Below are 23,267 nucleotides of genomic sequence, written 5' to 3'. Positions count from 1 at the left end.
CATTTAAAAGTGATTAAACATTATGCTTTTTACATAGTTTATTTTAAATATTAAATGTGTTTCGTTTTCGTTGATGAATTTCTAGTGTGGAAATAGCATCACACTCGTATAATTGTAGGGTTATTTTACAAAATGTTGTACAAATCAGAGAATTGAGCCAAATCGATTTCGACAAATCTGATTGGAATGGGGAAGGACTAAAATATGTCTACAATATGTATATTTTTCATTGTAATAACAAATGTGCTTTGGTTTTCATTCTAGTTTGTTTTAGAATTAAATATACACGTATTTATAAAAATATTCAACAATATTGAGAGAATACACCCAAAATGAGAATAAATCAAAATAAATGCGCATAAATATAGGCTTTTATAGATCTCCGTACTTAAAATATATAAGTACCATATAACAAATACATTTTTAAATTTAGTGTTCCCTACATTAAGTATTTTGAGTAAAGTCTAAGAAAATTGCTATATACAAGTATATATGAACTATCAACACCAAAAATGACATATACGATATAATTTCATATATTTCTATATACAAATATATAGGTTAGTCGGGAATGCGGGCTGAAGGGCTGAAGGTAATGGGCGGCTGTGATTGAAATCGGCATTGGCAGCGGGTTGTCTTTGAACTCGGCCCGAGGAGAATGCCGCAATATCCGTCATGTGGGGCTAGGGTTGGACCAATTTGTTAAGGGCGGGTCTAGTTGATAGCAGAGTTGCTTAGTAAGGCACTCACACATACACAAACACACACAAACACACAATCAAATACACACACACACACACACACATAGTCAATAGATGTTTTATACGCGTTTCAAAGGTACACACACACACACAACACACTTTGCAATAGGTACCGTTATGCAGTTTTAAGACGGTTTATATTCGTAATATTTACTATATCGAAAAGCAGCTTGTAATTTGAAGAGTTGATCTTGAAATGGCAGTGCAATTTTTTACCAGCAGCCTTTGGGGCTTAGCTAAACTTTTTGTACTAGTGGAATACTAATTGAGAGTCGCGTGCAAAACACGCATAATATGGCGGTGAGCGCGCGTTTTTTGAAGTCCAGTATCAAATTTGAAAACACACCGAGGTCTAAAGAAACGTACCTACTAAATTTTTGTATGGGAATTCTTACAATTTATATATATATTTGTATTGATTTTGGAATAAGCAATATGTAATACATATGTATCTATCAAAGAAACAACAATAATCAATTTTATTAGAGTTTTACACAACAAAACACGTTGAGTCGTGACAGCGAGAACGGCACAACGGTAAAATGGGACGAGAAAACGAACGCAATGGAATGAAACGCTAGACCGCTAGTTTAGTTAGGTTTTGGGGAATCGGAATCACACCAAATAACTGAAGACACGCGCACACACACACAGACATGTGTACACAAGCACAATAGATTTAGTGGTGATGTAAACATTGAAAGCGCACAAAGCAGCGATAGGGCAGCATATGACCATGTGTTTATGTTTACGGGGCGGGGTGGGGGTGAAACACTCAGTATGTACAACCAACTAAAAAAAAAAACAACAAATAAAATTTGGGAATGGGTTAGAGCAGGTTAGGGAGAAGAAGCAGCAAGAAATTTCGCACTAAACGTATCACTATGTAACAACTAACAATAATCGAAATAAATTTGTTTAAATACTAACAAATAAATAAATAGGAACGCTAAAAAGAAACATTTTTAATAAATGGATAAATAAACGAAAGAAAAATAACTATAATAACTACAATGATAAACTATGAAATTTTATTGTTAGCCAAAATTTTATAAATGTCAAGTAAACAAACAATGAATAAATATTTATATACTACCTACAACATACATACATATAACTCGTAATTTAAACATATAGCATTAGGCGCTGTTTTGTAGTTTTGACTTGCTTTTAAATAAATTCAACAACGATTTAGTTTAAACTAACTATTAGTTTCATGTTAGTTTATAGAGCTACAAGCTCCGATACAACAAACAAACGCACGGCCTGTACAAAACTCAAGCGCTTAATGCAACGCAACAAACTAACTATGTACTCAAAGGAATATCAAGGATATATATTTAATATATATATATACATATATATATATATATATATATATATATGTATATATATATATTATATATATATATATATATATATATATATATATACATCATATGTAACCCATTCAACCAGCAACATTGCAAAAGTGTATTAATAACCGTATCCTATCATTTATAAAATATACTACAAAATATTATTGGTGACGTAATTATATACAATAATACAAATACGATTGATATTTACAATATATGTATGTACATGCATGCGTAAAAGAAAATCTTTTAAAAAAGCCACACAGCTTTCACATTTTAATAAATATACATATTTAATATGAAAAGGCAACAATATTTATCAGATAAAAATGAACTTTAAGTTTTAAAACCAATTGCAGTAGTACTTACACACAACATTAAGTACAGCCACATGCATACTAATTTTGTTCGTTATTATTGTGTAACAAGCAGAAAATGAAAAACGTTATTCAAGTTAAATAATTGTATTTAATAATATTCGATACAGATATATTTATGTTTATGGCATGCAAGCGAAACCAAAGATAAAGCATTAGTAAAAATCAATTTAATAAATATTACATACATGCATATATTAAACAAATGTTTAAATGTGTTTGAATTTCGATACAACTTTTATTGAGTATGCATACATTTTGAAACGCAACGAAAATCATATGTTTTAGTATTTTTAACGACGAATTATTCTTTGTGACTGCGACTGAGTTTATGCAGCATAAGTGATACAGTCACAGGTAGCAGAGCTACTACTACTTATCTCTGAACTCTTAAGTATCGATACATAGCCAGCAGTCGTAGCTCGTGTCGGGATTTGTTTTTAGTTTTTTCCTGTTTCTCAATATTTATCCATAGTTTATTTGCTTTTGAAAGACTTTCTAAATTAAAAAATTACACTTCACGGTTATCATAACCGAAGCGTTTCCTTGCGCCAACAACCGCATACATTTATAAATCAATTACAAACAACGCACCTCATACGTCATTGCTATTTCTGTCGCTATGGAACAAAAACAACAAAAACAAGCTGCGGTCGAAGCGGGAGCATCTACACAGACCCAGACCCAAGTTGATGAAGAGCTGGACATTGATGACAACATGAAGCATTGTTTTGACAACCTAATTGTCATCGATGTGGGTGCAAATTTGACTAACAAGAAATATAGCCGTGATCTAGATTCGGTGGTACAAAGAGCAAGAGACGCAGGTTAGTTGTGTATCACTAATTGAAGAAGAACAAGCAAGATAAGACGAATAATAAGACATCGTCTTGGGCGAGGCATACGCACGTACAAGCATTCATACATACATATATATGTATGTTTGTATGTGGGCAGATGGTCAAACGTTGAGGTCAAACGTTGGTTGCGATAGGCATGCAACAGTGTGCCTCAATATGTATATTTGTGTGTGTGCCTCTTTGTTTTGGAATGTCACGTCGGTTCAGAGGCCAATGCGATGCAGCTTGCATTTTTTCAATGCCCACACATACAAGCTAACTTTCTCTTTTTCTTTTGTTGATGTCTTCCTCATGCAGGTGTTCAGAAACTTATGGTGCATGGCACATCGGTAAAATCAAGCAAGGAAGCGCTGCGCCTTTCGCGCATATATCCCGACATAATATATTCGACTGCTGGCATACATCCCCACGACTCGAAGTCAATTGTGGAGGAGCCGACCACATGGTTTGACTTCGAACACATTGCACAGGCGACGGAGTGCGTTGCTTTGGGCCCCTGTGGTCTGGACTATCAGCGCGATTTCTCCGAGCCGGAGGTGCAGAAACAGATTTTCGTAAAACAGTTGCAACTGGCAATTCGTTTAAATAAACCTCTTCTGATACATGAGCGTTCGGCGCAAAACGATTTACTCGAAATACTCGACAAGTAAGTAAACACAAACGCACGCCTGACGAATCCTAATTTATTGGATGTTTTTGAATAATATAGATTCGAGAATCTTCCGCCTGTGATCGTTAGAGGTTTTATGGGAACAGCTGAGGAGGCACTGAAGTACCTGGAGCGCAGATTCTACATTAGTTTGACTGGTTACTTGTGCAAAGATAAATCCGATTCTGGCGTACGAAAGTTGCTAGAAAACGGATCTTTACATTTGGATAGATTGCTGGTGGAAACCGATGCACCATTTATGTATCCAAATACGAGAGCATCCAAGCTGCCGCAACACGTCAAGACTGGAATAACCGAACGTTCTCTGTTGTACTTACACAGGTGGGATATAATAGTATTCTTACATATATGAGGAGATTAAGTGTATATATGTGTTTGGTTTATAAATAGATATTGCACTTTTCAACGTAACGAGCCATGTAGCTTACCCGCCATTGTGGAAATGATCGCTGCATTCATGAAGAAAACTCCCGATGAGGTGGCTTTGGCCACAGCCTTCAATGCCCTGAAGCTTTTCGGTCTGTCATAATTGGTGCCATTTGCAACTGAAAAGGATGGTGCAGCTGCTAATCGCGACGAATAGGTGTGCCAATAAGCAGCTTTAAAATATTTTAAACGAGCCTGAGATTCAACAGAGACTCACCATGTGCCTTAAAAAACGATACGAATTTAGGATGCGCGCTCGTGCATTCTAAACTAAGCACCTAAACATACACACCCACACACTATATACGAACTATATATACTCTACGACACAGTCGCATGCGATTTGGTGAATGTAAAACATATACATGCATGTATACTCACTCTCCCCTAAATGAATAGTGAATTCTCGATCGATCGAATTCGCTACCTACCTTTAAGTTGGAATTTCCTAAGAGAAGCGTTTTGCTTTACTCAGTCCAGATGAGTTCATAAACAATGGCAATGAAGCCAAGGTGCCAAATGGCAAATGAACGCAAAATTAATTAGCGCCGTGCCGTATTTTCATGGTTTAATGCGCTTTCGAAAGCGTTTACTGTTAAAACGCTGTAGTTGTTTTGTGTTTTTTCTCCTCGTCGTTTACTTTAGTTTAAGGGTTTTAAAATTTTGCCTTGTGTGCGCCAACAAGTCTCGTTTAGTTTATAGTACAATTTTTGTAAATATTTATTTATGTTCGTTGCGAGCTTCCGAGCCCGCGCTGACTATGCAATGTTTGAAGATGATGATTATGGAAACGTGATGTGATCATTTTACGAGCTAAATATTTATATAATATAAAAAACAGAAAAAACATAAGGGTTAGTGCTATGGCATCATACAACATGCACATATATATTTTGTTATACAAAACTATATCTACGTATATATACATATATATAAGCCCCACTCATACCCACTGAACTGATAACCGATTGAGTTACACATGAAAACCGCTTTGTGCTCTTTGTTTGCACACATTCACACATACATACATAAACTATTTTCCATTTGAATAAAGCGAATTTAAAATAAAAATTCAAAAAACATCGACTATGAGATTTACTATATATGCTTATGTATATTGTTTCATTTAAAAGCGTTGTATATTATGCAAGTCCTCGAACTGTTTCAGTCTATGCAAATTGTCCCACCACTGTTTAAGACGATGACGTAAAATGAGTGCGAACCAGGGAGTCATGGGTGCACTAAACTGAGACACAGCATTGTCGATTTCATCTCGTTTTAGAAAGCGCACCTCACTAACCTCGTTGCTGTTTGGCTTCAAGGTAACGTCCTTTTGCAGGAACAGTATGTAGTCGATCTCGTGCTCACCCCACACCCCGTCGCCCTTGTTAGCGTAGTGTATTCGAGTCAGGTAGTGAAAGTTCTCCGGCTGGATCTCTTCGATCGGTATTCCCAGCTCATAATTCAGGCGCCGTTGTGCTGCTTTGCGTATTCCACGAGCGTTGGACTCCTCACGCTCCTCCTTTATGTCATGCAAGGGATGACTGCAGCAGGCATTCGTATACGTGTCTGGGAAAGTTATCTAAATGTGAGTGACATGAAAAATCCGAATCCCAACAGCAATCGCCATCCACACCCACCTTATGTACAGAGCGCCTCTGCACCAGCATTTCGCCCTTGCTGTTGAAGAGAAAGACGCTGAAAGCACGATGTAGCTTCACCTCCCCCGTCTCTGCATGGACTCGGTGGCAGTCCGCCTTAGATGCAGCCCCAATGGCTTTGTCCTTCTCGTCCACCAAAATACATTGTTCCTTCAGAGCGGCCACCTGGAGAGGGTCGTGAAGCGCTTCAGCTGCTTCTTTCTGCTGGCCCACAGAGGTTGTGGAGCATCTGCGCAGCAGGGGTAGACGCGGCCATAGACTTGAGCGTGCTGTCAGCATTTTTGGCAATGAAGTGTTAATGACTAGCTTCGGGAGATATTTATGCCTCCAAACAAATATGAAAAGTGAAAACGTAATCCAGTGGTGTTGCCAACTAACGTAATGTATAGTCTGATTGCGCTTGCCAACACTATAAAATAACAGCTGTTCTGTTGCATTGCAGCACTGGTAACAGTGATACAGAATTTGTTCACTATCAGATTTTTGCTTCCGCTGTTGAAAACTGTAAATAGTCAAGTAATTACTAAATAATTACCAAAACAGATATTTCAAAATGGTAAGCCTATTGTGTTCCGCATTTTTGAATGGGATTTATTCATTTGAATTCACGCAGATACGCTTTATACTCATACAAAACCGAGCTGGCAAAACTCGCCTGGCCAAGTGGTATATGAATTTTGATGATGACGAGAAGCAAAAACTAATTGAGGAAGTGCATGCGGTAGTCACAGTACGCGATGCGAAACACACAAACTTTGTAGAGGTATGTATTTTAGACAATTGGGGGCGTGTAGCAATTGAGTCTAATGTAAAGTTCCCCCTCCTCTTGGATTCGACAGTTTCGTAATTTCAAGATCGTGTACAGACGATATGCTGGCCTTTACTTCTGCATTTGTGTGGACGTCAATGACAATAACTTGTGCTATCTGGAGGCAATTCACAACTTTGTCGAAGTGCTGAACGAGTATTTCCACAACGTATGCGAGCTGGACCTGGTATTTAACTTTTACAAAGTCTATAGCGTTGTGGACGAAATGTTCTTAGCTGGCGAAATACGTGAGACATCGCAAACGAAAGTGCTCAAGCAGCTGCTGACGCTGAACTCATTGGAGTAGAGCCCCATTTGCGTGAACGATGCATTCCCATTGCCCCTTGTGGTTAGTTATACATATACAAATACCCGCTTATCGAATCCTTTCATATACATACATACATACATATGTATTATTATTACATATTACTATTATCTGAATTTATGTGTTCTGATGCAAGAAAAACTCTCAAATGTTAAATGTCCAGCATGTTTAGAATCAAATAATGTTTAATAATAAGAGATTAATTGCAAGTGCAAATATTAAACAACGGCGGGAGGCAGGCTTATTATGGATTTTTGGAGGTGGTTATTGTGGTTGCCGCCCACACTTAGGTGCGTAGCCCTAGGAGTTAGCGCAACCCTGGCACACTGACTGTGAGCGTTTAGTAACACTAATCACATATTGGCACTGCCTCACACTATTGCCACTTCGTCATCTTTTGGTCGCCATTGTTCTCGTTCTCTCGGCCGAAAAAAATTTCTTTGGAATAGTTAAATTTCCGTAGAAATACCAGCATTAAATGCAATAGCGCGTTAATAAAAAACCAATCTGTGAAACTGTGCGCATTACCAGTGCAATTCAAAGAAGAGTTGTTGTGAAATTAAAACTATAATCGTCTCTGATCCAAGCAAAAATCAAATATTTGTTCGTGGCAAAAGTGTAATTGTGTGCAAAAGCCAAAAATATGTCATCTATGAATCCAGAATAGTAAGTCGTCACATGCGTAAATTGCGCATAACATCATACACAATTTTATTTTTCTTCAATTTTATTTTTGCATATATGAACTTTTGTTCAGTAGTCATACTCGTTTATTTTCTGCGACGTCATTTTTGCGAAGTCCACGACAACTTTTGTAATACATATAGGCAGGGGTCCAGCCCACTCCCTTTTTATTATTGTAGCGCGAGCAACTCAAAAAACGACGATTTAAATAAATTAAGAATGAGTTTACCCATGGGTTCATAGTTAAAACGAATTCAATAACTCATGGTGCCTGTAAGCAGACTTTGTACATAGGGAATTGCTGTTAATTGTTTGTATTTTATCGAGTTCGAGTGGCTGCCTGCCAAGTCTCAACCGTGGCTGCCTGACTACGCCGCTGATTCGTATTCGTGGGGCGGATGAGTCACCTGCCTGGCGTCTCCTACCCTCTCGCGTACTTTTTGTTGTTGTTTGACTACTTTCGTTGTCGATGTCCATTGCAGCTGCGTTGCTATTGCCGTCGATCTGCTACGTAATCAAAGCTTCTACGCTATTTTGATTTAATTATTCTGCTTTGCTCACTAAATGAAAACAATTGAACTTGAGATGCGTAGACGTAGAAAGTCCCACTCTTTGTTGTTGCCCTTCTCGTCTATGTTTGAGTGCGCAAATGCATTGGTCAACAAAAGGGCAGAGTGATGAAACAGTTAGTGTGTACGTCGGTCAGTGTCGGTAGCTAGGATTACATTGGCAAATCAAACATTCTTCATATCGCATTTCAACACAATAATGACTAAAATATACATTCACATACAAATATGTGTGAATGTATGTATGCACATATATATGTTGATGTATGTTTGCAAAACATTGACTACTTTTTTTTTATTTTTCTCTATTTTTGCAGTGATTATCTCTTCAAACTGCTGCTTATCGGCGACTCTGGCGTTGGAAAGTCCTGCTTGTTGCTTCGGTTTGCTGATGATACATATACAGAGAGCTATATCAGCACAATTGGTGTAGATTTTGTAAGTAAGATTTTATAAGACTTGTTTGTGACTCACAAACTATTTTCATTCTACAGAAAATCAGAACTATAGAGCTGGATGGCAAGACCATAAAGTTGCAAATCGTAAGAGCATAATCATTTCCTATAGCATTCCCTTCCTAATTAGATCTTCTGTTGCTCTTACTTAGTGGGATACTGCTGGCCAGGAGCGCTTCCGTACAATAACTTCGTCATATTATCGAGGTGCGCATGGCATTATTGTTGTGTACGATTGCACGGATCAGGAGTCCTTTAACAATGTAAAGCAATGGCTGGAGGAAATCGAACGATATGCCTGCGAGAATGTTAATAAGTTGCTGGTGGGCAACAAGAGTGATTTGACCACCAAGAAAGTTGTGGATCATACCACGGCTGCGGTATGTAGCAATTAGAAGGATTAATAATCAAGTCGACATATAAAAGCTTATTGTTTTCTATGCCATAGGAATATGCAACCCAATTAGGCATTCCATTCCTTGAAACTTCGGCCAAGAGCGCCACCAATGTAGAGCAGGCCTTCATGACGATGGCAGCTGAGATCAAGAACCGTGTCGGGCCGCCGTCAAGCGCTACCGACAATGCTAGCAAAGTGAAAATCGATAATGGACGTCCAGTGGAAAACACCAAATCTGGTTGCTGCTGAATAACTCTGATTGTGAATCATTATTATAAAAGTAAACAAAATTTAAACATAATAAATTAAAACAAAGGAAAAAACAGCAACATTACAAAAGCAAAAAGCAAATCATAATTATATATTAATAATTATGACCAAGCATATATAATGAGAGTATAAATGAGCACTGCGAAGTAAAATGCTAGCATGCCCCATTAATACGAAAATGAAAATCCAATCTGTGGACACAATTTAAGCAAATAATAGGCAACCAAGAAATCGAAAAACAAAAAACAAGTACTATACACGTCTTTTTCATTTCGAGTTTTCTGTTCATAAGTAGTGCAAAGCAAAAGAAAAAAAAGGTGTAGTAATTAAATTAATCTAACCTATTGTAAGAGTTACTTACCACAGCAGCAGCGCGAACCGAACACTATTAAAACACGTAAACAATTGCGAAAGTAAAGAGTTAAACAAATGAATGAAATACTGCGTTTATTGTAAGCATAGCTCCTTGGCGAGCGCCGTCACACATAAATACGCCCACACACACCCCCAGAAAAACAAACAAACAAAGACGGAGCCAGAAGAGAACATATTTAACATCATTGTGTATGCTATTATATTTAAATTAAAACTTACGAACATACATATTATCCAACGGGCTCGCCACATGTCTCTATCATATTGTAATTTTTATGTAAATCAAAACAATTTTTATTAGAATTAACAACAAATTACATACATATGTGTTTATATTTTGAGTGACGGTTTTGCTTAGCCACATAATTAGTTTAATGATGCCGATGATGATGATGATGATAAAAGTGAATAATTACGTATACATATAATTTAATAAAACTTGCGTGAGAGTAAATCACAGAGCCTTCTCAAATCCTTCAATGAATCGAATGCCCAAATCCCAATATACTTAATTGGCGAACATATTGGGCTTAATAAAGGCTAACAATTAACGAACTCAATTGGTGATGCCTTGAACAGAACATGAATGGTACCGTTTTCAATAAGTTTTTAAAAATCTAATTCGGATCTGATTAGATTTAAAACGTGTGGTTGTAATCCTACTATTCTGTAACGATCTGTTTGAATTTGGCTTTATCCGAAAATATTGAGAACAACTTCGTGATGAGGGTCCAAAACTGTTTTCTTTGCATCGTTATATATAGCGCATAAATTTAAATATTCAAAGTCTGAGGAAAATTACATACGTTACAAATTCTGTTTTTCTTAGTTCTTAATTCAAACAATGCTACTTTTCTGTATTTGCCTGAAGCCGCTATTATATAAAGAAAACTCGGTGGTGTGGTTTCAAAAACTGTTTTATTTGTATCGTTTATTGACTTCATCTGAGGTACTTCAGTCTTAACAACAAAATTCCTTTATTATGTGTATAAACTATGTATGTATGTATTTTAAATGACTTAGCGCCGAACTGAAACTGTTGGAATATTTGACTAAATACCATTTAGAGGTGGGATGAAAGGGGATCTTAGATTTTACTGGAACGTCTCTGCCCCGATAGGCAGGCAGTGGTTACCGTTGCCGCAGTTGCCTCTACGCTCCTCAATGGAGAAGCGTAGACCCAGCGAAGTGGAGAGACTGTTGCTGCGCCATGTGGAGGAGGTGCGTTCCGTGCCGGAGGATGTCGATATGGAATTGATTAGAAAGGTTGCCTCACGACGCAGTGTGCGACGTGCCTGTTGGGCTGCAGCTCTTCCAGTGCCGGCCAAAGCTGTGCCAGCATCCGCCTCATTCGTAGGTCGTCTTGTGGTGTTCCGCATGCTCTGTGCCCCATGCAGGTGCCGCTGATGGTGTGGCCGTTGACCGCAGCATGTGAGCAGCAGGCGCCAGAAGCCACTGCGGAACTTCGATGACATCAAATTGTAGAGAATGGGATTCATGGCCGAGTTGAGATAAAGCATGAAGCGTGAAAAATAGAGGAGATTATAGTAACCGGCAATGCCCAAATGCTGCACATCCTCCGCATTCGCTGTAATCACCCACAGCGTGAAGGCCCGAAAGGGCAGCAGACAGACAAAGAAACTGGAGACGACCGCCACCAGCATGAAGATCACCTGCTTGCGATGCTTTCTCATTCCGTTGCTCTGCTGGTGGCTGCTGCCCTTCGGGGGTCCCACACTGGATGCCGCTGGCTGAGGCTGCGGTGAGGTGGGCCGATGAAAGGCATTATTGGGGCGCAGCAGCTTGTAGGCAATGGCAGCATAGAGTAGCACAAGGATGCCGAAGGGCAGGAAGAAGAACAGCGTTATGCTGGCCACAAAATAGAATGTGGCCCAGAAGCCATCTGCTGCCGTAATGCAAATGGGAGCGTCCGTTCCATCGCCGTACGGCTCTATGGTGTAGCTAGCAATGGCAATGATGGGGCTGCAACGGTCGTATTCAAATTTTCAATACGGTAGTGTATCATAAATAAACAAAGAGGTATACATATCGTCGGTCGCAATTCATTTCGATTTTTTTAACATTTGATTTGAAGAGCAAGAGCTGGGGAATACTTTCTTCTCGAAAATAACATATCAACTATTTTCGCATATTTTGAAATAAATAAATATTTTCACAGCAATGGAACCTTCAGATTTCCTAACTATAAACTGGCAATATGGCAAAATCGGATGGTTACAATAAATACTATAACAAGAATACAACAATAATTACATTAATAAATTAAATAAATAAAATAAATCAGCAATCAGTATTAGAGGTGCTACAGAAAAGCAAATATAAAGTTATATAAAGATCTCTAGATAGCGTCCAAGTATTATTACATGCTTTTGCGCTATACTACAAGTATATATGGCGATCTCTTTGCGACACTATTGTTTCCATTTATATGCACCAAATATTCGAAGCTGCGTAAAAAGTTGCATTCTAAAGCTGAATATATAAAAGGAATTTAAATCGGGTATAAACTACATTTTTAAATTTAGCCCGACTAGATTGGGCCATTACAAAGCTTCCTTAAATTATTCATTTGTTAGTATAACATCCATTATCCATTCGTTACAACTATTGTGTAATTCAAAAAGTTGTCATATTTTACGAATTTAGAGCAAAGTGTACAAAATTTGAACTCAAAGATTCTGAAATGGCGAACCGTCGTAGCATCAAGAAGACTGCTCAAGACCGTGGCAAAAAGAAATTCATTGAAGAGCCGGTGCCGGCGTTTGATGAATCCTATACAAAACCGCAAGCACCAAATATATTCCTTTATATCCAACTGGCCAACATTTCTTCCCTGCCGACCACTATTCATCCATTGGAAATACATCTCGAGCAGGGCGGTAGTTTGATTGTGAAGTGCAGCGAGCAATACAATACTGATGGATACATTTTGCAAAATGAGTTCGATTCAAAGCCCACGTTTACACTTATTTTCCAACAGGACAACATAGATAGGATAAATCATGCCGTAGACAATCCATTGCTCATTATGCTTTATATGCGTAAGCTTGAGGTGCCACCAATGTCAGTGGAGGAGGAGAATCTGATGGATGAGGGCGAATCAGAAGAGCGTCCCGCATCCACAACAGAAGCGGAAGTGCAAATACAAAAGGAACCTGTGCGACCGAGTGTTCAATATGAGGAATCGGGAAAACATGAAGAAGATGATGATGTGGATTACTATCTAGAAAATGAGACAATGCTGCTGCTCTGTGCGGGATATTTGGATTTAATAAAGCTCTTCAGTCATCGACGCTGCATGACACGGGAAGATTTATTTTTATACCCATTCCCGGATGTACCCAACGAGTTGAGGCGGACAGTGAAAACGGAATGGCATCTATATACGTTATTACCCATAGCCAAGGAGCTGAAGTTTACGGAAATGGCTTTTATCACGTTTGAGTCCATCTACAATCTGAAGGATAACTATGTTATTGATACCAACACAATGGAGATCGACCTATCCTTTCGCTCCACGCGCCCCAATGAGCGCAACGAGTATGAGGAGATACCATTGTGTACCTTTAAGCATCTGGTCAACACCACTATCAGTAAGCAGCACATTCACCATGTCTTTGAATCCTTTCGCAGCAAGTCCTTAAACCTGCAGGAATGTAATGCCCCCGGTCTGAAGTCTGTGATGGAGGTGGAACTGCACAGACTCTTTCTAGATCTGATGCGATCCGAAGGCCTGCAAGTGGACTTCGAATACATAGATGTAGTGTATGATGATGTCATTGTCTGCAACTCCTTCCATCGCTATGCTTTGACACATGAGATGTCCAGCATATTGGTCCAGGCCATTGCCTTTCAACAGTTCGTGGTGGCCATCGATATTTGGCAGGCCGGAGAGACGCGACAAAAACTATTTCGTGGCGTTCTGGATCCAGCTATACTCGTCTATCCCAATGGTAAGCATTGTGCGCAATTCTCTTCTTTATGAAACACTTTTCTGGTAATGATCTATACAAACATAACATATGCCGCTTAAAGTGGAGCTTTAAATCATTCCCCCCTTCCCTAAGTTATCATACGACATCTCTACATAACTTTTCTTTATAAAACCCTTTTAGTGACCACCATGCGCTTCGCCGTCGAGCTCGAATATGTGGGGCCAAAGGGAAAACCCAAATCCAGGCGACAAACTTTGACGAGCCTAGCTAGCCAACGCATTAGCTCCAGTCGTAATAAACAAAACCATCCGGCGCCCAGACTTCCCACTTTTGCAATTGTAAAGATCTGCCTGTTTGCCCCATTGGGCGAAATTTCTAAGGAGCTCGTAAGACTCGGCGATAGTTGTGTCAGCCACAATCGTTTGGGCATCTGCGACCATCTTCCCTCAGATGTACATATTGTGAAATATGCGGAAATTGAACGCGAGGCTTATCGTATGTTCGATAAGTTTATGCAGGAAACAATTACATATATTGTGGAAAACGATGTCCATTCTGTGGAGGAGCGGAGAGAGTATTTTTGCTGTATCCTTAACAATTTCGCGAATATTCTTCTAAAGGTGGTGGGCAGTGATTTCAATGTTCGTGTTCCCACCAAAACTAATGTGGATTTCGCGGTAAGCCAATAACTACCTCGTCCGAAACGATATAGGAGTGTATTATCTACTCTGTAGAATCTCTGCTCTATTGCGTACAATGAGTTGGAGCTGCGAGTGCATAATATTGTTGCAAAAGTCGAAGAAGACGGATTCGAAGACGTCAGCAGTGATGAACACGCCCAGATGGATACACTCATCGATCATATGAACGCAATAAAAATCCTCTATTCCGTAAGGGCGGGGCGTATGGAAAAATTTTTGTACGAGCAGGTTAAGGGGCATTTTTTTTAATCAAAAAAAAAAAATAATAATAATAATAATAATAACCTTAACATTTTCAGATAAAACGAGAATGTCACGATCCAGACTTGCTAGACTTTTATCTTCTTATCAGTAATATGGAGCGTGGAGATTATGAGGCAGCCAAAGCCTATTTCATTTCCCCCAAAAAAGTCTCAGAAGTGCACGACTACTTTGCGTGAGTATTAAGTATTCATATACATATAGAAAATATAAATAAATCAATAAATTGTAAAAATGAGAACAAAAGAATTCATTGATACTATACAATCAAACTTCAAGACCATTGAATATAAACAAAATTGGTTCAACTGTTTTCTCATTTTAGTAATTTTGTGAATACATGTATATGTTCTATATATTTCTTTTTTCTTTTTTTCTTTTTTTACTATCTACATACTAAATGATTTATTTAGAGGCTGGATAAAGCTTTACATAACGTATGTGGATACTCGAAGTAATCCTGTAACGGCTGTTAATGCCACTGAGTGCCTTTTAAATAGTATTACTAACTATTCAGAAGAGCACTCCGCTCAGATGGACGGTTGGATATTATTGTATTGTTATTACAAACAATTCAAATATGTGCCGGGCTCTGCATATGCCCGATGGCGGTACGAGGATCAGTATAACCAGCTGCGAAGCAGCATATCGTCGGCTCCCTACAGTTTATGGGGGATTGTGCTAAATCTATATCCGAAATTCAATGACGATCGCGGATACATATTCTACGATGTTTTCAAAGTCTTTGTCCGACTCGGCCTTTACGAATTTGCCAAAGTCATATTTTCGACTGTGGAAAATCTATGCAATGAATCGGACCGCTATTTGATAAATACGACGTTAAATACTTTACTAAATCAATTGGATCCGAAGTTTACAGTTCGCCAGTTCAGTTTCGACAGTTCGGATCACGGCAAGAAAATGGTGAATAGGCTGCTAAATTATTCAAAGTTTATTTAATATACATAAATATATTTTTGTATTGCTAGAGCGCGTTTCTATCCCAGGCCAATGGTAACTTGGAATATCATCGAGGAAATATGAGTAAGGCGGCCAACTACTATCAGCGGAATCTGGAGCTGCCGGTGGCTGAAAATGAAAGAGATAGATTCCTATTAAGCGCTTTGCGGCTGGCCTATATATCGTATGATAATGGCGATTATGAGACTGCTATTAAGGCATTTTCAAAGCAAGTTTGTGGACGACTCGTGCCGCTAGTTTGTAATTATATGATTGGAAAGTCCTACTACAAGCTACAGAAATACGAAAAGGCGATCGAGTATTTTGCGCGGTGTACAAGACATAATACCCATGTACCGGACATTTGGGCCCATCTGGCTTTAGTGAACATCCATCTCGGAGACAATTATGCTGCGCTAGAATGCTGGAAGTACGCCAAAATTGTAAGCAGCTTAAAATAATAATAATAACAACATATGAAGAGAAACTTTTTTCAGGATCCGACCAAATTCATTGATGATGAAATCATCTTGGAGCTCGATAAAATTGATTTTGACGACGTCGACTTGTTTATAGACCTGCCAGCCAATAAGTGTTGAAATTGTTGCTTTCAATTATTTATATTTTGTTAGCCTATAAATATATTTTAATAGCTTCATCCAATTCCACAAAGATGACGTTAAAGATCCTAAAAATACGACTGACTAAAACAACTAAAACAATAATTGAGAAAAGTAATTAGAAATCAGTCTTCGGATTCTCTCTCTATATAGCATTTTCAAATATATTGTCCCAAGCTGCTTTACCATATTGTTGTCTTCAAATATCGAATTTGAATATCCATATCCATATTTGTTTTCTTGTAATTCAAACGCAATAAATCATGGATTGAGACCGACGTTATGTAAATATTGTGCAGGGGTTGGCATGCGTATTTTGTTTTTGTCTGTAAAGTTTTCCAGCATTATTGGAAAACAAACATTTAAAAATTACTCAGTAACTATTGATACATTCACATTTATAAGTTGTCAGTACAACTTTCTAAGGAAGCACTCAACTTAATTATAGGGTTAAGAAGTAAAGCGGAAGCGGAAATGTCTACTCATTTCGTATGCTCATATAACAGGCTTTTCAAAACAACAACGAAAACTACGTCACTCTACACTGTACAACTGCCAAATTACAAATACAGTTTTCTTAAATGATAAAAATAAACTCATACATATTTACAATTTCGCTAGAAACGTAACATTACAGTCGGCTATACTTAAAACGAATTTTACGCAGCTATGACAATTTTGTACTTTTAATAAAGCAAGTATGAGCACATTCTTATTCTAATTTATACCGACGATGAAGTATTTTCTTGTGTGTTTTGCTGCTTGGTTCAATAAATTGTTCAAATTAGTGTATTATGGCTGTTGCTGTTGCTTCATATCGAAAATAAGAAATGTTCTGTTACTGCAAAATTATAAATGAATTTATAGAACAGTATTTTCTTATTGGAGATGAACATTTTGCTTTGTCCTTTAGCCATAGGCGTGGTTCTAGTTGGCAAACTTTAATTTTCACATAATATGTCAGTAATAAATTTAAAGCTGTGGCTTTTAGCCTTTTTTAGATACTGAAAATAATTCATATAGTTCTGCGGCGAGTAGTTTTAATTCTGACTGAGTTTTTGTTTTGTAATTGAAAATATACTTTTTCCTAGTTTCTTCAGTGCCTACTACCTTCCTTACTTTTTGCCTACACAGTCGTTGTAGCCTAGGTTTACTGTAACTGCCATCGCGCAAATCCTTCTCATCACTTTGGTTTGCTAATGCGTCAATTTCTGCGAAAAATGTGTACAAACTTTGCCCCACAAAAGGCTTCGCTGGGAAGCGCAGAAAAAGCTTTTGTTGATCAGTTGAGTTGTCATAAAAAATTTTATTTACTTACAAGCTCGACGTTGCTGTGTGTGCGTGTGCGGTGTGTGTATGTGTGTGTTTATAAGCATTAGGCCAAATATATAATATTGTATAGTATGTGTGTATGTGTATATGTGTATATATATACAGCTGTGTTTACATATGAAGAACATGTACATATTGAACTAAGCATTTTATATTTGTTTGTTTTACTTTTTTCGGCTGCTGTTCGAGTCGCAGCCTGAAAGTAGGCAACAGTTTTTGGTTGTAATGGCTGCCTCTTTGTTGGTTGAGTGTGAGGAGACGACGAATGGGATTGGATTTGGGTCCGCAAGTAAAGGAATAACTATTTCAATACACCTAAATCATGTTTATCCGCAGCACTGATGGGTGCTCGCTACCGAAACCATATTAAGCCATTTCCTGTGCTTTACATGCGCCAAACGTTTAATGGCCATACCGCCTGCCGCCTGCCTTACAGCCCCGCCCATTCAAGGGGCTAGTTGTAGTTGTAGCATATAGTTGTAGTGCTTTGGCTGTCGTTGCTGTTATTTATCTTTGGCACATTCATTTGAGTTTAATAGCCCGAAAAATTGATTGTTTTTTGTGTCGGAAATGTCCAAAGGCAAGGACGAGAGACCTCGACTGTATGAAATCGATTATGTTCGCTGAAAACGCTCAAAATGCTATTTGTGCCGTTGTCGCGCCGACCTCTTGCTAAATTCCAGTCAACTGAAGCGAAAGCGTGAACGGGTTAAACTCGATTTTTCACACTTGACGCCCAACAGCATTCTTCAATCTGTAGGTTGTGGCTAGTGGAGATGTTCAGTTTCCTTTACCGCCACCGCTGTGCCGCACAAGGATAACAGTTTGCTATCGCTTTCGCGTCGCTTGGGCGGCAAACGCGTGCGCGTCATTGTGTTTTGAAGCATGGCCATGGTCTCCAAATCGTTCCCACATGGCATTTGCAGTTCGATCTTGAGGCGTGTTCGACTGATGTCCTCGCTGCCACGTCTATTGGAGCTGCGCGACAAAATGCTGGAGTTCGTAGCCGCTGTCGCATTCGAAGATGTTGTGGTATTGGTGTTGGCTCCCGTGGACATGGTGCCGCTGCGACCACGACCACCGCCAAGGCTGCGACCGAGCTGGAGCATACCGCTGGTGAATAGTCGGGCAAAGCCTTTGCGAAACTTCGAGGACATCAGATTGTACAGTATTGGATTCATGGCCGAGTTCAGATACAACATGATGCGGCAAAAGTAGAGCATGCTATAGTACCGGGCCAGACCGATATCGTGCAGGGTCTGCTCGGTGCTTAATATAATCCAAATGGTTAGCACCCGGAAGGGCAGCAGGCAGATAAAGAAGGAGAGAACGACGGCGCCAAGCATAAGCACCACCTGCTTTCTGGCCTTCAGACTGAGCTCCGGTTTCGTGGGGCGGGCACGCAACATCGCGCCCTTATTAGAGATGAGGTTCTTGGCTATAATGCCATATAGAATCAACAATATAATGAATGGCAGCACGAAGAAAAGTGATATGGTCATCAGGAAAAAGCCAATGGTCCAATCGGTGATGGCCTGCGTCAGGCAAACGGCCACCGATGATCCATCAACATACTCAACGTACTTGTACTCAGCCACCCAGAGTATGGGGCTACGCATTAAAATTGGGAAAAAGAGGGGAAGAGAAAGCAAACAAGAAACATAATCGAGTTGGAATATTCAACGTTCTCCAATAAAAAGATGGTTGGTGGTTGATGTTGGTGGCGCTGGTGAAGAGCACAGTGGAAGTGAGGCAGAGAGCGAATAAGAGAAATAGAGTGAAAGAGAGATAGGGGGATAGGGAGGCGTAGAAGCAGATGAAGCGTACACTGAGAAAAAATCAAAATAGCGCCTTTAGACGGAACGACCAACAACTGACAAGACGAATGTGTATGACGAATATGTGATGTTTTTTTCAGTTGTAAGTAAAAGCTGACCTTTATTTGTTGATTATTTTCTGTGGGTTTAATTAAAAAAGACCATCTACATACATCTTCTTTTTAGAGTAAAGTAGTCCTTTATTGATACTCCTTGAGGAGTAATTCATTCTACAGTTAAATGCAAATAGGCTTCGGTAAGTAGTATACTCGTAAAAACAACGTTTTAGACATTACGAAAGAATAGGCTTCTCTCTCCTCTCTGTGTAGGCAATAAATGGATTCAGAGTAAGTACGAATCCTAGCCGCAGTAAAATGAGACCATAGGCAACAGGCAGCCTCGAACATGAAGTGTGTGCCTGGGTGTGGAGTATGGAGTGTTTGCCCATGTTGATGAGTCCAAATGACGTGCGTCCGTTAAATGGCACACCAGCTGTGCCCGTCCGCGGGGTTTCGATTTCCTGCCGACCAGCCAGCGGGCGACAGAAAAATGGTTGGTCAATGCTGCCTATGAGGCAGGCTTCTTATGTAGCGTAATTAATGGCCCTGCCTATAGGTCTAAGTCTCTATGATGCTCCTCCTTCCCTATTGTCCATGGTCGTGGTTGTTGAAAGGTCAGGGAATGCTGGGCAATGTTCTGTTTATTTCATTGTTATGTCCACAGCAAGATATGCAATATTAAAAAGGGTCGTCTTTATACATAATAAAGTGTCAATGAAATGAAATGCCATGATAGCGGACATTGGTGCTTATTAAAGATGACAGCACACTGATAACGGGCCAGGCGTAGAGAAATTTCGGGCACTGGACAGTGGACAGCCATAGATGTTAAGGAGTTGTGGGCGAGGGGCAGGCGGAAGAAAAAAAATAAACGAGTACAAATGTTTTGAGGCGCGAAACAAACAAAAAACGCGTTGTAAGGCAAAGACAGAAACACATTAGAGATAGAAGAAGAGAGGCATAGAAAAGGAGAAGTTGCGAGGAAGGATAATATGTGGAAGTAGAGTGCAAGTAATGGCCTCTATTTAGCATGAAAATCGACATCGGTGGACGCAAAACAAAAGCCCAGAATGTCAGTAGAAAATATCACAGCAAATCGTTAAAAATGATCTGAATTAATATTAATTATGTATGTATATTATTATATGCAGATAGATGGACAGATAAATGCTGAAAGGTTTAATGCTCCACCGAATAAAGACAGGATAATGCCAGCGTTGACAAATTTAATGTGAAACAGGAAGAATAAATCATAAACAGACCAAAGCTGACAGTTCTATTCAGGCTAAAGCTGAAACCAACACCAGACCCCAGGCCAACACAACCAATGCATTTAAAGATATACATATATACCTACATATGTATATGTTACAGTAAACGCTCGTTATTAAGTATACGCTTTCTATCTATGTATTTATATGGACGTAAATTTGATCTAAACAATGCCTAGTACTCAGTGAATAAAACTAAAGCTTATATAAAGGAATAGATACTATACACAAAAAATATCAAATATAAATATTTTGCAAATAAAACAAACTTTAACATTTAATGATAAGAGTTTATCATTATTTATTAAATTCAATATATTTATTTTGAAATTGTAAATTTTTTATTGCCGCGAAATCAAAAATGTTCTAGTTTTAAATTTCCGCTTTCTTTTGATTCGAGTACTAGGATTATGTTCTATTTGAAGCAAGATAGAGACGATTCATTAAAGCTGATTCTATTCTGTGTATTTACGTGTATAATAGTTGAAGTTAGTTGAAGATTAGGTCCACAGCTATATTTTCGATTGATTCTCATTCTCATGATGTGACATGATTTGTGATTTTTTTTTGGTTATTCATATACTAAATATACAATGTGCTTTTAATTAACAAAAATATTTCTTTGAAACGTAGTCAGCCTTGAATATATATACGAGTACTTGTAGGTGTAGGAACAGTGGATGAATACAACTAATTTTCTGTGCAACAGTGGTTTCCATATGGAGCGTGTGCTGTAGCATATTATCAAATAATAATGTTAATGTTATAATTTACTTTAAGACAACAAGCAGACACAGAGAGACCAAGCGACAGACAGATAAACAGACACATAGACAGACAGGCGGACAACGAGGCAGGTTCATTGCACCGTTGTCCGAAATTAAATAAATAGCATGTATACGAGTCTATTTGTACTATGTAGGGAGTAAGTAAAGCACAGAGTCTGAAAATTGGCGCGCTTACCTCGTAAAGAGCGCCGCAATGCCCCAGGCCAGGACGCAGATGAGAATAGCACGCGCCTTGGTGCACACATAGCCGGCTTTTAATGGCTCACAGATGGCATAGTAGCGCTCGAATGAGATGGCCAGGATGGTCAGGACGCTGGCATGCGCGACAGTCAGCTCAACGAAGGGCACAGCCTTGCCTGTCGAAGAGAAACATAAGCAGAAACACCAATGGAAGGGGATAGAGTGAGAACTCGAAGGATAAGATGGCAGGCAATTAGGTCAGACACTCTACTGTCTACTCACACATCTCATGGCCCAGTACCCAGGTCTCCGGGCGCGTGTTAACCTCGACGAGCACGGTGGGCGTGCAGACGAGCAGGACCAGCAAATCGGCAATGCTGAGATTGGTCAGGAAAATGTTTGTGGAGTTGCGCATATCCTTCGTCTTCACAATGACAATGGGCACCTGGGGAGGAAAGAGGATGGGCAAATGGCAAATGGCAAAGCTCTTACGGCTGGATGAACTAAAGTAAAACCGTCAACTTCATCCAGATCTGCTAAAATATTTCTGCACGTCTAACCATAGTTTAGTTCCCTTTCGATCCGTACTTACCATAACATTGCCGACGACCCCCAGAACCATGATGACTATGCAGAAGAACATTGCGGTTGTGCGTATATACGGCGGAATCTGTGGCAGCATCTGATCAGTGTCGTTGGCATTGCTCGCGTTGCCGGTGGTTGTGGTGGCGCTGCCCTGGTAATCGGTGGTAAAGGCGATGCCTGCGAAGGCTGGAATACTATAAGTTGTGTTGTGCGCGCCATGGCGGCCACGAGAAGCGCCACGGGTTGGCACAGCGTGCTCCGGCGACGTCGCTGAGGCTGCAGACGCTGGGATTGCTGTTGCAGAAGCAACATTGCTGTCGATGCGTTGCGTGCTTGTCACTGTTGTTGTTGTGTTTGTTGTGATGGTTGTTGTTGTTGTTGTTGTTGTCGTGGTTGTTGGTACGCAGCGCAGCAGCAACAACAATAGGCTAAAGCCAATGCCGGTCAACAACTGATGCCGGAGCCGGGCCACAATTTGTGGCGGCCGAGCGCCGCCGACTCTGCCAACACCAACGCCAATGCCGACGCCGCCGCGGCCAAACAGAAATGTCGTCGTCCTGTGGGCCTGTAGGGAACGCAGCGTCTTCAATGGGCCTCGGCCACGGCCTCTCGGAAATTACATTCGTAACATTATCGCAGAATTACGTTAAGTGCGACCGGAAGCGATTTGGCCCACCCGTTGTTTAATTGAGTGGCAGGCGGCAATTGGCAATGCAAGGACCTCGGCTGATATGTGAA

At 39.5% G+C, this 23,267-nt stretch overlaps 6 protein-coding genes across 6 annotated transcripts; 4 read left to right on the top strand and 2 right to left on the bottom strand.

Annotated features, from left to right (window-relative positions):
* The first annotated feature begins 2,937 nt into the window (after positions 1 to 2,937).
* Positions 2,938 to 4,899, top strand: LOC115623671 (3'-5' ssDNA/RNA exonuclease TatD). The gene is made up of 4 exons (XM_030518137.1): positions 2,938 to 3,323; positions 3,654 to 4,002; positions 4,066 to 4,347; positions 4,417 to 4,899. The coding sequence occupies exons 1-4, from the start codon at positions 3,119 to 3,121 to the stop codon at positions 4,553 to 4,555; spliced, it is 975 nt and encodes a 324-aa protein (XP_030373997.1). The 5' UTR covers positions 2,938 to 3,118; the 3' UTR covers positions 4,556 to 4,899.
* Positions 4,900 to 5,301: 402 nt separating this feature from the next.
* On the bottom strand, positions 5,302 to 6,550 carry LOC115623678 (isopentenyl-diphosphate Delta-isomerase 1). The gene is made up of 2 exons (XM_030518147.1): positions 6,093 to 6,550; positions 5,302 to 6,034 (listed from the first exon to the last, which is right to left on the bottom strand). Exons 1-2 carry the CDS (start codon positions 6,390 to 6,392, stop codon positions 5,579 to 5,581), a joined length of 756 nt encoding a protein of 251 aa, XP_030374007.1. The 5' UTR covers positions 6,393 to 6,550; the 3' UTR covers positions 5,302 to 5,578.
* Positions 6,551 to 6,566: 16 nt separating this feature from the next.
* On the top strand, positions 6,567 to 7,405 carry LOC115623676 (AP-2 complex subunit sigma). Its single transcript, XM_030518146.1, has 3 exons — positions 6,567 to 6,669; positions 6,727 to 6,876; positions 6,953 to 7,405. Exons 1-3 carry the CDS (start codon positions 6,667 to 6,669, stop codon positions 7,226 to 7,228), a joined length of 429 nt encoding a protein of 142 aa, XP_030374006.1. The 5' UTR covers positions 6,567 to 6,666; the 3' UTR covers positions 7,229 to 7,405.
* Positions 7,406 to 7,655: 250 nt separating this feature from the next.
* Positions 7,656 to 10,318, top strand: LOC115623675 (ras-related protein Rab-1A). Its single transcript, XM_030518145.1, has 5 exons — positions 7,656 to 7,915; positions 8,820 to 8,940; positions 8,997 to 9,044; positions 9,110 to 9,337; positions 9,406 to 10,318. The coding sequence occupies exons 1-5, from the start codon at positions 7,893 to 7,895 to the stop codon at positions 9,601 to 9,603; spliced, it is 618 nt and encodes a 205-aa protein (XP_030374005.1). The 5' UTR covers positions 7,656 to 7,892; the 3' UTR covers positions 9,604 to 10,318.
* A 775-nt stretch (positions 10,319 to 11,093) lies between these two features.
* On the bottom strand, positions 11,094 to 22,626 carry LOC115623875 (growth hormone secretagogue receptor type 1). Its single transcript, XM_030518423.1, has 4 exons — positions 22,537 to 22,626; positions 22,227 to 22,389; positions 21,940 to 22,120; positions 11,094 to 11,982 (listed from the first exon to the last, which is right to left on the bottom strand). Exons 1-4 carry the CDS (start codon positions 22,624 to 22,626, stop codon positions 11,094 to 11,096), a joined length of 1,323 nt encoding a protein of 440 aa, XP_030374283.1.
* LOC115623659 lies at positions 12,690 to 16,540 on the top strand. The gene is made up of 7 exons (XM_030518117.1): positions 12,690 to 13,973; positions 14,136 to 14,632; positions 14,690 to 14,884; positions 14,956 to 15,092; positions 15,331 to 15,841; positions 15,907 to 16,320; positions 16,375 to 16,540. The coding sequence occupies exons 1-7, from the start codon at positions 12,704 to 12,706 to the stop codon at positions 16,474 to 16,476; spliced, it is 3,126 nt and encodes a 1,041-aa protein (XP_030373977.1). The 5' UTR covers positions 12,690 to 12,703; the 3' UTR covers positions 16,477 to 16,540.
* Positions 22,627 to 23,267: the final 641 nt, after the last annotated feature.

This window comes from Scaptodrosophila lebanonensis, unplaced genomic scaffold, assembly GCF_003285725.1.
Source record: "Scaptodrosophila lebanonensis strain 11010-0011.00,11010-0021.00 unplaced genomic scaffold, SlebRS2 tig00000053-arrow-pilon, whole genome shotgun sequence".
NCBI classification, from domain to species: domain Eukaryota; kingdom Metazoa; phylum Arthropoda; class Insecta; order Diptera; family Drosophilidae; genus Scaptodrosophila; species Scaptodrosophila lebanonensis.
The sequence above is the reverse complement of the archived record's forward strand: the minus strand, read 5'-3'. Positions and strand labels throughout refer to the sequence as shown.